Raw genomic sequence first — 13,182 nt, 5'->3', positions numbered from 1 at the left:
GGGGGGTGGGGGTGAAGAGCCGGATACAGTGAGCCTCGAAGGAGGAGAAGGTTAGGGAGGGAGGATTAGGGAGGACCTGGAAGGTGCTCAGCGGTGATAGGAGCAGGCCGACCCCACCACCTTTGTGACCACTCAGTCTTGGTGAATGGGACCAGACGAGACCTCCATAGGAGAGTGCCGCAGGGGAGGTGGAGTCAGTGGCCTGTACCCAGGTTTCGGTGATGGCTAGGAGGTTAAGGGAGCGGGAGATAAAGAGGTCATGGATGGCGGTAAGTTTGTTGCAGACCGAGCGGGCGTTCAGGAGTGCAACCGAGAGAGGGGGGATGGATGCGGGGAGAAGGGGCACAGATATGAGGTTGAGGGGGTTACGGCAGCTGGCGGGAGCAGGGGGGTCCCTAGAGGAGGGGTGAGGTGGCGAGGGGCCAGGGTTCGGGGAGATGTCCCCAGCAGATAGGAGAAGGAGAAGGGTGAGGAAGGTGGCATGGGGATGGGAAGTGTAGGAGCGTGTGGGTCTGATAGTGGTGGCACGTGGGTCGACGGGGGAGTGGAGTAGCAGGAGGAGGTGGTGAGTGCCGTAGTGGGGAGAGGGGAGAAGTGAAGGGGCAATGTAGAGCTGTTTTGGGGGGGTAGGCGGGTAGAGGGAGGTGATTTTTGGGATGGTGGAGAGGAAAATGAGGAGGAGGAGTGCAGGAGGCATGTTGGGGTGGGTGGGGTGACAGTTGGGTCAGGGGAGGTGAAGGGATACAGGTCAGGGCAAGGTGGTGTGGGGAATCTGTATTACCGTGGGATAGTCATTTGAGTCCTTCTGTAGGGGTAGAGTGAGGGTGGAGGGCGGCAGCTGGTTGGCAGCAGTCTGTGGGTGCAGTAAGCTGGCGACCATGGGTGCTGTGGCATGTCTTCAGTGGGTACGGTGGTTCGGCTAGTGGAGGGTCGTAGGGTGCGATGGCTGGGGGCGATGGTAGGCACGGCGACTGGATAGGTCTAGTGGGCTGGTCCAGCCTGCGAAGTGAGAGGGCCAGGAACGTATTGGGTTTATTTGCCTTAGTATAATACTTGTGCCTAGACCTACGAAGTGAGAGTTCCGCTTGGTCCGTGAGAAAGAGATCCAACGCCAATCTAGATCGCTCTAGGGCCTCACGGTTGGCAGGTGAAGGGGTCGCCTGGAAGTCTTGATGGGAACGATCATAGGTCTGTTCCAGTGAGAGACGTTGTTGTCTTTTGGCTTTATTTAGGAAGGATGCTTTGCTAATGCAAAACCCTCGCAGTACCGGTTTATGTGCTTCCCATAATAGGAGAGGAGAAATATCAGGCGATTGGTTAAGAGAGAAATAGTCCTTGAGGGCGGCTTCGATTTCTAGACAGTGCGCTGGATTTGCGAGCAAGTTATCATTAATGATCCAAGAGAATTCTGCGGGGGATGGGGCTAATGAGGCCATGGACGTGAGTACGGCGCAATGGTCAGACCAAGGGATTGGAATTATTTCAGATGTCAGGAGCCGGGGAGAGGAGGCGGTGGTAATGAAAATATGATCTATCCTGGAGAATGACTGGTGGGGGTGAGAATAGAAAGTGTATTGGCGTTTAGCCGGGTTGAGTTCCCGCCACGTATCTATCAACAAATGACGTTGTAGTATGGCTTGGAAGGTGTGTTTAGAGGTAGGGGCAGGGGAGGGATGAGGAGATTTGTCAAGAAAGGGATATATTACACTATTAGAGTCTCCGCTGACAAATAAAGTACCGCGCTTATGATGGTCTATAACTGAGAGTATGTGGGAGAGGAATGGTAAGGGATCTTGGTTTGGGGCATAGTATGCAACAATAGTGACATCCACATCTAGGAGTTGCCCTACTAGCAAAAGGTAACGACCCTCGGGTCTTTGATTTCGGTGTGTAGCGTGAAAGGTGTTGTGCGATGAAAGGCTATCAGTACCCCCCTGCGTTTGGTGGTTGCCGAGGCTGTGTAGACCTGAGGATAACGGGGACCGAAAAATTTGGGGGTAGAGTTGGGGGTGTAGTGTGTTTCCTGTAGACAGACGACGTGAGCTTTAAGCGTAGCAAAGGTTCGGAAAGCCTTATTACGCTTCTGTGGGACATTAAGGCCCTGTACATTCAGGGTGAGGATAGTTAGCGAGCCCATGGTGAGAGTGCGTAGTGGCTTGAGTAGCGTGGCATCACCAGCTGGGATGGAGCCTGGCGATTACTGTGGGAGATGAGAGCATTGCGGAGAATGTTGCGCAAAGTCATGGAGTCATGTTGGGGGGAGGGAGGGGGGTTACGGTATGGGAAGGGTAACATGGAGAAAGGGGTGTAGGAGGCCAGTTAAGGCCTAAAAGGCGTGTTCCCAAGGACAACCTGAGTCAGGATGGGCAAGGGAGCAATAGTAGCCCAAGTGTTATAAAATAGCCAATAACACAGGGGCTAGTGTGGAGTGAGCAGGTACGTGGACCGTAAGGATGACAGCTATATGGTAAATAAATGGTGGTGGGGTCCCGGTAGAAAAAACAAGCACAAAAAACATCTGAGGAAATCAGGATGCCCTAGGCTGAGACAGCTTCAGCAGCGCTGGTACGACCCCTCGGGCATGGAGGTACAACAGCGCACGCCGTCAACGCCCAGGCACCCGAATGCAAACCAAAATAGGGCCCAGAGAGGGAAGGCCAGGATAATCTCGAGATTATGTGGCAACCAAAATCCAACAGGCAAAGGGAAAGATGGCATCAAGGGCATCAGCCGTATAGATAAGAGAGTATACCGCTTGGCGTGTAGAACAAAAAGAGAAAGCGTGGGACATATTTCAGTCCATAGTGTCTTGTGAGGGGAGGCCCGGTGACGAAAAACGCCCTCTTTTGTGGAGGCTGAGTTGACCTTCAGATGCACGTGTGGGGCAAGACTTCCGTGGCGAACAGGATGTGGACCTCCGCTTAGTGCTCTCTGGAGGCGTCGCTGGGGAGAGTAGTTGTAGAATCCGCAAGGTATCTAGTAGGTCTTCAGGAGTCTTGCAGGTGTAATCCCGGGTTTGGTGGCGGAATCGCACAGCAAAGGGGAAGCTCCACCTATACGGTATGGCGTGTTGTTGAAGTACTTGTAGGTGGGGTTTCATAGCCCTGCGCTTGGAGATAGTTGTGGGGCATAAATCTTGGAACAATTGGTAATTATGTCCCTGGAATTGTAAAGATTCTGCGTTACGGGCAGCTTGTAGAAGTTGCTCCTTAGTACGGAAAAAGTGGAGCTTGGCTATGATGTCACGTGGCGGGCCATCTGAACGTTGTGGTGCTAACGCCCTGTGAACTCTATCCAATTCCAATCTTTCGATTGGGATAGCTGGGGCGAGCTCTTGGAACAGAGCTGTTATCGTTGATTGAACGTCGACGATGGTTTCCGGAAGGCCGCGGATGCGTAGGTTTGAACGCCTTGCTCGGTTCTCAAAATCCTCCAGTCGTGTCAGCAACATTGCGTTTTCGTCACGCAATAGGTCAAGGTCTTCAGTATGTGTCTGAAGCGAAGCATCAAGACCGTCCACTCTCTGTTCTAGGTCCGCAGTGCGCTGTCCTAATTCACGGATTTCCCTAGATAGTGTGGCAGTGATGCGGTCCGAGGTTTGCTTCAAAGCTTTGTGTAGCATTTTTTCGAAGCGTGATAGTAGGTCAAGGGGCGTGAGGTCAGGCGTCAGGGCTTGTGCAGGGACATCTGTTTCAGTGTCAGACTCACCCTCAGATGTGCAGGGATGGCTGGGCTGCGGATCTTGCAGGGCTGCGTATCTCCCTGCAGCTTGCTTGCCTCCATGAGCTGGGGTGGCAGCCATCTTTGTGGAGGCCTTTGCCAGGGCCTCCTTAATTGTTTTAGTTTGAGGGGGGACCTGGTGCCGGGGTGCCCCTTTAACCATTTTGCTGCTTGTCAATGAGGGGGGGCTGTTATTCAGGTCTCAGCCCCCCTGTTCTCTCTGCAGCCTCAGAGATGTGCTGGCTTTCGTGGGCGGGCCTATATGTAGCACACTATGGGGATGGAGTCCCGTCGGATTTCTCCGACTTGCTGCAGCTGATCCGCCGATGAGCATGGCGGATCAGACCCTGGTGAGGTTGCCTTGCAGGTCGAGTCCCCCTGGGCTGGCTTGCGGGCTAGGACCCGCTGCTTCCCGGCACTTTTGTGGGCGGGCCTGCGGGTGACTCACTATGTGGACGGAGTCCCCTGTCGGATTTCTCCGACTTGCGACATCTGATCCGCCGTTGAGCAGGGCGGATCAGACCTTGGGAAGGTTGCCGTGCCGAGCGGGTCCCCCTGGGCTGGGTTGCGGGCCGGGACCCGCTGCTTTTCAGCGCTGTCACCCGACGGGGAGACGGAGCCTCTTCAGGACATGTCCGTCCCGCCGGCCACGCATGCGCACCCCCTCCGCATGCGCACCCCCTCTGAACTGCATATTTCAGATGAGATCTCACTAATGCGTTGCACTTGGTTAGTTTATGTCTCTCTCTCTCTCTCTCTCTCTCTCTCTCTCTCTCTCTCTCTCCCTGGAGTATATACCTCTATTAAACTGCAGATTAGCAGTTTGGGCTGTTATTAAATCTATATTATATAAATCATATACAGTTGCAAGAAAAAGTATGTGAACCCCTGGGATTATGTGGAGTTTTGCATGAATTGGGCATAAAATGTGCTCTGAACGTCATCTAAGTCACAACAATAGAAGAACACAGTCTGCTGAACATAATACTACTCAAACATTAGATGTTGCCATGATTTAATTGCACATAACATGTAAACATTCACAGTGCAGGGAGGAAAAAGTATGTGAACCTTTGGACTTAATAACTGGTTGACCCTCCTTTGGCAGCAATAACCTCAACCAAATGTTTCCTGTAGTTGCAGATCAGACCTGCACAACGATCTGGAGTAATTTTGGACCACTCCTCTTCACAAAACTGTTTCAGTGTAGCAATATTCTTGGGATGTCTGGTGTGAATCGCTCTCTTAAGATCATGCCACAGCATTTCAATCGGGTTGAGGTCAGGACTCTGACTGGGCCACTCCAGAAGGTGCATTCTGTGCTGTTGCAGCCATTGTTTTGTTGAATTACTTGTATGCTTTGGGTCATTGTCCTGTTGCATCACCCATCCTCTGCGGAGCTTCAGTTGGCGGACAGATGGTCGTGCAAAATGTCTTGATAATCTCTGGAATTCATTTTCCCATCAATTACAACAATCCGTCCAGGCCCTGAGGCAGCAAAGCAGCCCCAAACTATGATGCTCCCTCCGCCATGTTTTACAGTGGGGATGAGGTTTTGATGTTGGTGTGCTGTGCCTTTTTTTCTCCACACATAGTGTTGTGTGTTCTTCCCAAACAACTCAATCTTGGTTTCATCTGTCCACAGTATATTTTGTCAGTAGTGCTGTGGAACATCCAGGTGCTCTTTTGCAAACTTCAAACATGCTGCAATATTCTTTTTGGACAGCAATGGCTTCCTCTGTGGTGTCCTCCCATGTACTCCATTCTTGTTTCATGTTTTCCTTATTGTAGATGTGTCAACAAAAATGTTAGCATGTGCCAGAGATTTCTGTAGGTCTTTAGCTAACACTCTGGGATTCTTCTTTACCTCATGCAGCATTCTGCGCTGTGCTCTTGCAGTCATTTTTACAGGACGACCACGCTTAGGAAGAGTAGCAACAGTGCTAAGCTTTCTCCATTTGTAGATAGTCTGTCTTACCGTGGACACATGAACATCAAGGCTTTTGGAGATACTTTTGTAACCCTTTCCAGCTTCATGCAAGTCAACAATTCTTGATCGTAGGTCTTCTGAGAGCTCTTTTCTGTGAGGCATGGTTCACATCAGACAGTGCTTCTTGAAACCAGTAAACCCAAAACAGGTGTGTGTTTTTTAAGGGCAGGACAGCTGTCAGCAACACATCCAATATCATCACACTGATTGGAGTCAAGGTTGACTCATTCCTGGCTCCAATTAGCTCTGGGAGAAGTCATTAGGCTAGGGCCTCACATACTTTTTCCTCCCTGCACTGTGAATGTTTACATGTTATGTGCAATTAAACCATGGCAGCATCTAATGTTTGTGTAGTATTATGTTCAGCAGACTGTGTTCTTCTATTGTTGTGACTTAGATGACGTTCAGAGCACATTTTATGCCCAATTCATGCAAAACTCCACATAATCCCAAGGGGTTCACATACTTTTTCTTGCAACTGTATATGATCTACCAGAACACCCAGATCCTTCTACACCATTGACTTCCCCAGTTGTTAGTGACAGATGTGCTTTAACTGTCTAATTACATTGGACTTAATTCACTAAAGTATATCTCATTCTGTATTTGGGTCATGTGAAACATATTTCCCAAATATTGCATGCGATACTGAAAATGCTAATTCACTATCCCTTTATACGTTATTTACCTGAAAGAAGCAAAAAACACATGGCAAATACCACATAAAACAGCAATTAAACTCTATTCAATAAAAGGAATAAATAAATGCCTGTGTTAAACAAGTAGTGGTCCAAGCATGCAATAATTATAGAGTGTATTTAATTTCAGCTGGTTGTCAAGGAGCCGTCATCTGCCAGTGGCCTTAACAACAAGAAATAGCTGGTTGTTAAGGAGCTGGCAGCCACCAGGGTTTTTAACAACTGGAGAATAACTGAGAGCCAGCATAACTGAGTTGCCCACCCAGAGCTCAATAAACTAGTGATGAGGTCAACCAGTGACCCCACCCCCTTGTGATGTTGCCGACCCAGAATGCCCTGGTCAATGACTTCACCAGGAGGAGGGGTCATGCAGTAATATTACCCAGTGAGCCTGTCTGGGGACCCCCTTTTTAAAGGGAGTTTCAGATCCTGATAAGTCACCCCCCTGCACCCCCAAAACCACTGGGCCAGGGTTGTGAGGAAGAGGTCCTTGTCCTCATCAACATGGGGACAAGGCGCTATAGGGGGGTAGTTCCCTCCAAAGCACCCCCCATGTTGAGGGCACATGGCCTGGTATGGTTCAAAGGAGGACTTGCTCGTCCTCCTCCCTTTCCTGGCATGCTGGGATGCATGCTCAGATAAAGGTCTATTATGGATTTTAGGGGAACCACGCCATTTTTTAAAATATTTTGGCATGGGGTCCCCTCAAGATCCATACCAAACCCGAAGGCCCTGGTATGAGTTAGGGGTGCCCCCACTCTTTTTTTTTTCTTTAATTTGTGTATGCTGGTTCTTCTGTTTTTTACATTCTGCTGTCAACAGTGAATCCTGCTGACAGCAGATGAGTCATGGTTATTAAGGACACCAGTGGCTGCCAGCTCCTTAGCAACCAGCTTTTTCCTTGTTGTTAGGGGCACTGGTGGGTGCTGATGTTAAAATACCATATGTTTCACTACTACAATACCGCATCACTTCAATAAATAATGCATTTGGTATTTTAGAAGCATTTTTTTTAGTAAATTGCAAACATATTTTTGAAAAATACTATGGGCTATTTTACTGCTGATCTTTCTTTTTAGGTTTGGTACACAGATGAAGTGTTTGCAGCGGGTCATGTAATCCATAGGAAAAAGATGCAGACTGTGGGGGATGATCCAAATGTGGTTACCTTATTTAGATGTATACAAAATATGCCAAACTCAGACCCAAGCAACACATGTTTTACGGGTGGTAAGTCTTGTAAATAGAAAAGTACTCAGCAGTAATTTTATTTGAAAGGGACATTTCTGAGAAAAAAAATCAATTTTTTAAGTTTGGTTAGGGTAGTGAAGGTGATCTCCACTATCAGGTTGTTACTGCTGTTGGTGTGTCACTACTGTAGATAATTTTCCACACCTCTTGTGCCTGGGGAACGCTAGTGATGTGGTGGCCAGTGGGTGGATGTAGGTATCCAGCACATTTAGATGTGTCAGATGCTAAAGATTCTTCCAGCAGCTGTAGGTCTGCAAGAAAGTGAAGATCTGAGGTGGAGGAAATGTAATGTCAATATTAAAAAAGTTCTTTTACAAGAGAGAAGGGAAGGGTCAGAATACATATCAAATTTTAAATTGTATTTATTTTAGAGACCTAGGCAACAATAAAAATATGGCAGGGGGTAAAGAACTTCACAACTTTCTGCAATGAAAAAACAAGTTTTGACAGGAGCTAGACTTGTAACAAGTGTAAACGTGTAACAAAAGCTCTGCTATACATACCGTTTCAGCTATACAGTGTAACTCCTTGCTTGGGTTGAATGACACCCACTTCCCGTGAGCCCATCAAAGCTCCACTTGTTGCTCTGGGCTCACAGGAGGAATTTTGCAGAGAAAGGCAATATGTCACTATGCAGTACTTGTCTCTGCAGCATTTAGGATTTACCCCCAGCCAGAGGAAGAGGAGGGCAAAGAGGACATGTAACATAATCAGAAGACAAAAGGTAAGTATATACTGGTATGCTCCTGGAGGATGGGGGTTTTATATATCCAGATTTCACCAAATCCATCTATTAGGTCTGTTAAAAAACACCATAGTGAAATGACACCCTTTTGCAGCTACAGCTGAGTTGGGTAATCATTTTCATCTATTAAACACATTTTCTTCAAGGTACTGTATAACAGTATTAAACTTGCTTTGCTTGTACTAATGCATTGCATCTCATCAGTGATTTGCTAAGATGCTGGAACGTAGATTCTATCCTACTTAGCCTACACCACCCTGGAACCTAAATCCTTTCGATCTTGTATTTGGGCATGGCTTTCTGTATCTGTAACCTGTTAGTATTCACCTCTTTCTCAGGATCTCAGAAAAGTATTTTTTTCACCCCACTTTATGAATACTGTACATCCGATGGCAAAACCATTATCTGAAAAATGCTTTTATTGATGCATGTAACATTTGAAAATTAGGCTAATACACTTGTAATGATTGCCTTGAATTCATTTTACTCATTTTGAGAGTTATATGACAAAATAAAGCATTGCTAGATAATTTTCTTTTTGGCATATCATCATTTGCAGAAATTCTATCACATATGGATAAAATCCACTCCAGATTAGCTAAACACATTAAGAGAATTTTAACTTTATTGGAGATATTTTTTTGCCTCTGTTTTGTAGAAATTGACTTGAGCCATGCCAGGGTACCTAAAGTGACTCTGGTACTAATCTAGCATTTCAATACAGAAGCTATTATCTGTAAATAAGATATTTAATATTCACCTCTCTTGCTGCTCAATCTCCTCCATAGAATTTGTCTCCAAAGCCTATTAGTAAACCATCACTTCTGGGAGTTTCAATTTTCATGGTCCCCATCAGAACTGTATAGCTAGCTAAAGTGCCTTGAAAAAGTATTCATACCCCTTGAAATGTTCCACATTTTGTCATGTTACAACCAAAAAGCATAAATGTATTTTATTGGGATTTTATGTGATAGTCCAACAAAAAGTGGCACAGAATTGTGAAGTGGAGGGAAAATGATAAATGGTTTTCAAATTTGGTTACAAATAAATATCTGAAAAGTGTGGCATGCATTTGTTTTCAGCCCTCCTGAGTCAATACTTTGTAGAACCACCTTTTGCTGCAATTACAGCTGCAAGTCTTTTTGTGTATGTCTTTACCAGCTTTCCACATCTCAAGAGTGACATTTTTGCCCATTCTTCTCTGCAAAATAGCTCAAGCTCTGTCAGATTGGATGGTGATCATCTGTGAACAGCAATTTGCAAGTCTTGCTACAGATTCTCAGTTGGATATAGGTCTGGACTTTGACTGGGCCATTCTAACACATGAATATGCTTTGATCTAAACCATTCCATTGTAGCTCTGGCTGTATGTTTAGGGTCGTTGTCCTGCTGGAAGGTGAACTTCTGCCCCAGTCTCAAGTCTTCTACAGACTCTAACAAGTTTCTTCTAAGATTGCCCTATATTTGGCTCCATCCATCCTCCCATCAACTCTGACCAGCTTCCCTGTCCCTGCTGAGGAAAAGTATCCCCACAACATGATGCCGCCACCACCATGTTTCATGGTGGGGATGGTGTGTTCAGGGTAATGTGCAGTGTTAGTTTTCTGGTACACATAGTGTTTTGCTTTTAGGCCAAAAAGGTCCAATTTGGTCTCATCTGACCAGAGCACCTTCTTCAACATGCTGTGTCCCCCACATGGCTTCTCGCAAACTGCTAACAGGACTTCTTATGGCTTTCTTTCAAAAATGGCTTTCTTCTTGCCACTCTTCCATAAATGCCATAATTGTAGAGTGCACAACTAATAGTTGTCCTGTAGACAGATTCTCACACCTGAGCTGTGGATCTCTGCACCTCCTTCTGAGTTACCATGAGCTGCTTCTCTGATTAATACTCTCCTTGCCCGACCTGTCAATTTAGGTAGATGGCCATGTCTTGGTAGGTGTGCAGTGTGCCATACTCTTTCTAATTTTTGGATGAGGTGTTAAAAGCTTGAGATTTTTTTTATAACCTAACCCTGCTTTAAACTTCTCCACACGACTATCCCTGACCTATCTGGGGAGTTCCTTCGCCTTCATGATGCTGCTTGTTCATTAATGTTTTCTAACAAACCTCTGAGAGCTTCACAGAACAGCTGCATTTATACTGAGATTAAAATACACACAGGTGGACTCCATTTACTAATTAGATTACTTCTGAATGCAGTTGGTTCCACTAGATTTTAGTTTGGGGTATCAGAGTGAAGGGGGCTGAATACAAATGCATGCCATACTTTTCAGATATGTATTTGTAAAAAATGTTTAAAACAATGTATAATTTTCCTTCCACTTCACAGTTATGCACCACTTTGTGTTGGTCTATCACGTAAAATGCTAATAAAATACATTTACGTTTTTTTGTTGTAACATGACAAAATGTGGAAAATTTCAAGGGGTAGAATTCTGTTTCATGGTACTGTAGCTGTATATTGAAATTCAAACGGTTTCGTAAAAATATTGAATTAAAAAATTGTTTATGATATATATTTTACCTTGATTGGACTTTGAACTTCCTTTGAACAATTAAAAGTTGTACACACATAAAGTGTGTGTCTACAATAAATAATGTGATGTCAGGGCCACTTTCAGCCTCTGCTGCTTTTGTTTGCTTCAAGTGGGAATTGCATTCCCATTTTTCCCAGTTTTTGGATAGGTTGGAGAGAGATTAGTACACATATCAGATTACTGTTGCTAGCCGTATGAAGATTCCCCCACTATGTTTGTCATGTTTACCATTTTTATTGAAAGGGAAAGTAAAAGAAAATCTAAAATTTTGGGTTGACATCAGAACACTAATGGTGGGGAAATCTTCCAATATGGACATTAGTGACACTGGGGACACTCCAGGATTTCTTCACTTTGGAGGGAATTCCTCTCACGTCCTGTTTTGGCTATGGAACGGGGAAATCTCTCCAATGGGACACAGATGGCAAAACACTGACAAGGGTTAAAATTTCCCCCTAGGCTAGGTTCACACCAATGTCGTTTGTGTTTGATCCATTTTTATAGTGCTTTTTGCAGTGCATTTTGCATTTTTGCAGACACGTTTTTGACTTTTTTTTATGCGTTTTGCATTTTATGGGGGGGGGGGGTTGGCCAACTTGTTGGGCAGATTAAAAACACAAAACACATCATAAATGCTTAAAAAAAAATACTACATACATTTCTGCAACATTTCCATTGCAGTCTGTTGAACCAAAACACACTTTTGCATTTTAAAAAGTCCCTGATCCTTTCCAAAAAACACACTGGGTGAAAACGTGGAGATGTGAACATGTCCCATCGGACATGGAAATCATGTTAAATGGACTGTAGTGCATTTTGGCATAACGCGAAACACACCGTAAAACGCTTAGGTGTGAGCCTAGCCTTGCTCTGTCCAAAATGAAAAAAAAAAGCGTTTTGCCTTTAGTTCTACCTTAACTCTTTTAGGAATACAAAACCTGCTAGAAACAGGTGAAATGCAGGTTAGAAGGAAGTCAACTGCAAGTCAAATGCACCTGTCAATGAATCCTAAATGATCTGAGAAGCATTTCTATCTGACCCCAAACTGATGCAATCCACACAAGGTCAAATGTCATCAACACAGACCCTTAATTGAATTCACATTCTTAAATGCGTAAAAAGTCTAGTTACATGTAAAACTAACATTTCAGTTGAACTAGATGTAAGTAGTCACTTTCTAGATTCTTATATGTCTCTGGGATTCCCTGATCTGTCCCTCCAGTCAAGACTAATATCACAATATTCTGCTTAATACTCTATTCTGTTTTTCAGGGCTTGCAAAATTAGAAGAAGGTGATGAGCTCTTCCTTAAAATACGAGGAAGAGATACTCAAATATCTCTGAGTGGTGATGGCACATTCTTCGGCGCAATCAAACTATTGTGAAACTGGTTCCAAACAAGAGGAAATGTTTTTTTTTTAAAAACCAAAGTTCAAGGACACAAGACAATGGAAAAGTGGAACATAAAACAGTAATATACATAAAATGTCATCTAATTTTCTCGTAAGGAGCAATTTATTTTAGGTAATCCAGGAATAGTATAAACAAGCCTTTTTCAACGAGGGTTCTATGGTTGCCAGTGGTTTCTTGAGCAATTTCTGCCTCTCAGATAAGTAACAACTGACACCACTGATCTTTTATTTATCTGTATGAGGAGATTGTTTCTAATTGTCACAGAGGTAGGAAGCATTCTTCTCATTGGCCATTACACTAATGGATTGTGAACTGCAGATATAGTAATTATTATCAGGGTTTCCTTGTGAAGGGAAAGTTATTTTAAGGGTTTCTCCATATTAAAAATGTTGAGGAAGACTGGTTTAAACAGTAACAGTGTTTTTGACATAAGATGTACGTTATATGACATAACACTTGAAATATTCATCAGTTTTAGTTTTGAGAACATTATTTTACACATTAAAATGCACATTTTTATAAAACAGTTCTGTAAATACGCGTATGGCATATCTTTTACCTTTGTGAAAATATTTTATTTTAACACAACGTATGTTCTTTTATATCTCAACTCCAGCCAAAACCTTTTTTTTTACTTTTAGTTAGATTGATCCAAGCCAACCCAGAGTCTCAGGCTTCTCTATCAAGAAGTCAATTTCTTTAGGAGCTCTTCTGCGGGAATACAAGCAAACAGAAGTTACCATTTTTTATTTGGGTATTCTGAGTGAGAACCAATTGCTTGTTTAAGCTTATTAATAGAATATTATAGTACGCAAGAATTAAAA

General features: G+C 44.4%; 1 protein-coding gene across 1 annotated transcript in view; it reads left to right on the top strand.

Annotated features, from left to right (window-relative positions):
* TNFSF13B (TNF superfamily member 13b) overlaps window positions 1-12,894 on the top strand; it is a 45,879-nt gene extending 32,985 nt beyond the window's left edge. Inside the window, exons 5-6 of the mRNA XM_089693450.1 lie at window positions 7,488-7,638; window positions 12,218-12,894. Of these exons, the coding sequence (XP_089549576.1) occupies window positions 7,488-7,638; window positions 12,218-12,330 (264 nt within the window). The 3' untranslated portion in view covers window positions 12,331-12,894. The remainder of the gene's footprint in view (window positions 1-7,487; window positions 7,639-12,217) is intronic.
* The last annotated feature ends 288 nt before the right edge of the window (window positions 12,895-13,182 follow it).

This window comes from Staurois parvus, unplaced genomic scaffold (assembly GCF_062004578.1).
Source record: "Staurois parvus isolate SC_StPar_1 unplaced genomic scaffold, SC_StPar_1.0 ptg000634l, whole genome shotgun sequence".
Taxonomy (NCBI): domain Eukaryota; kingdom Metazoa; phylum Chordata; class Amphibia; order Anura; family Ranidae; genus Staurois; species Staurois parvus.
The sequence above is the reverse complement of the archived record's forward strand: the minus strand, read 5'-3'. Positions and strand labels throughout refer to the sequence as shown.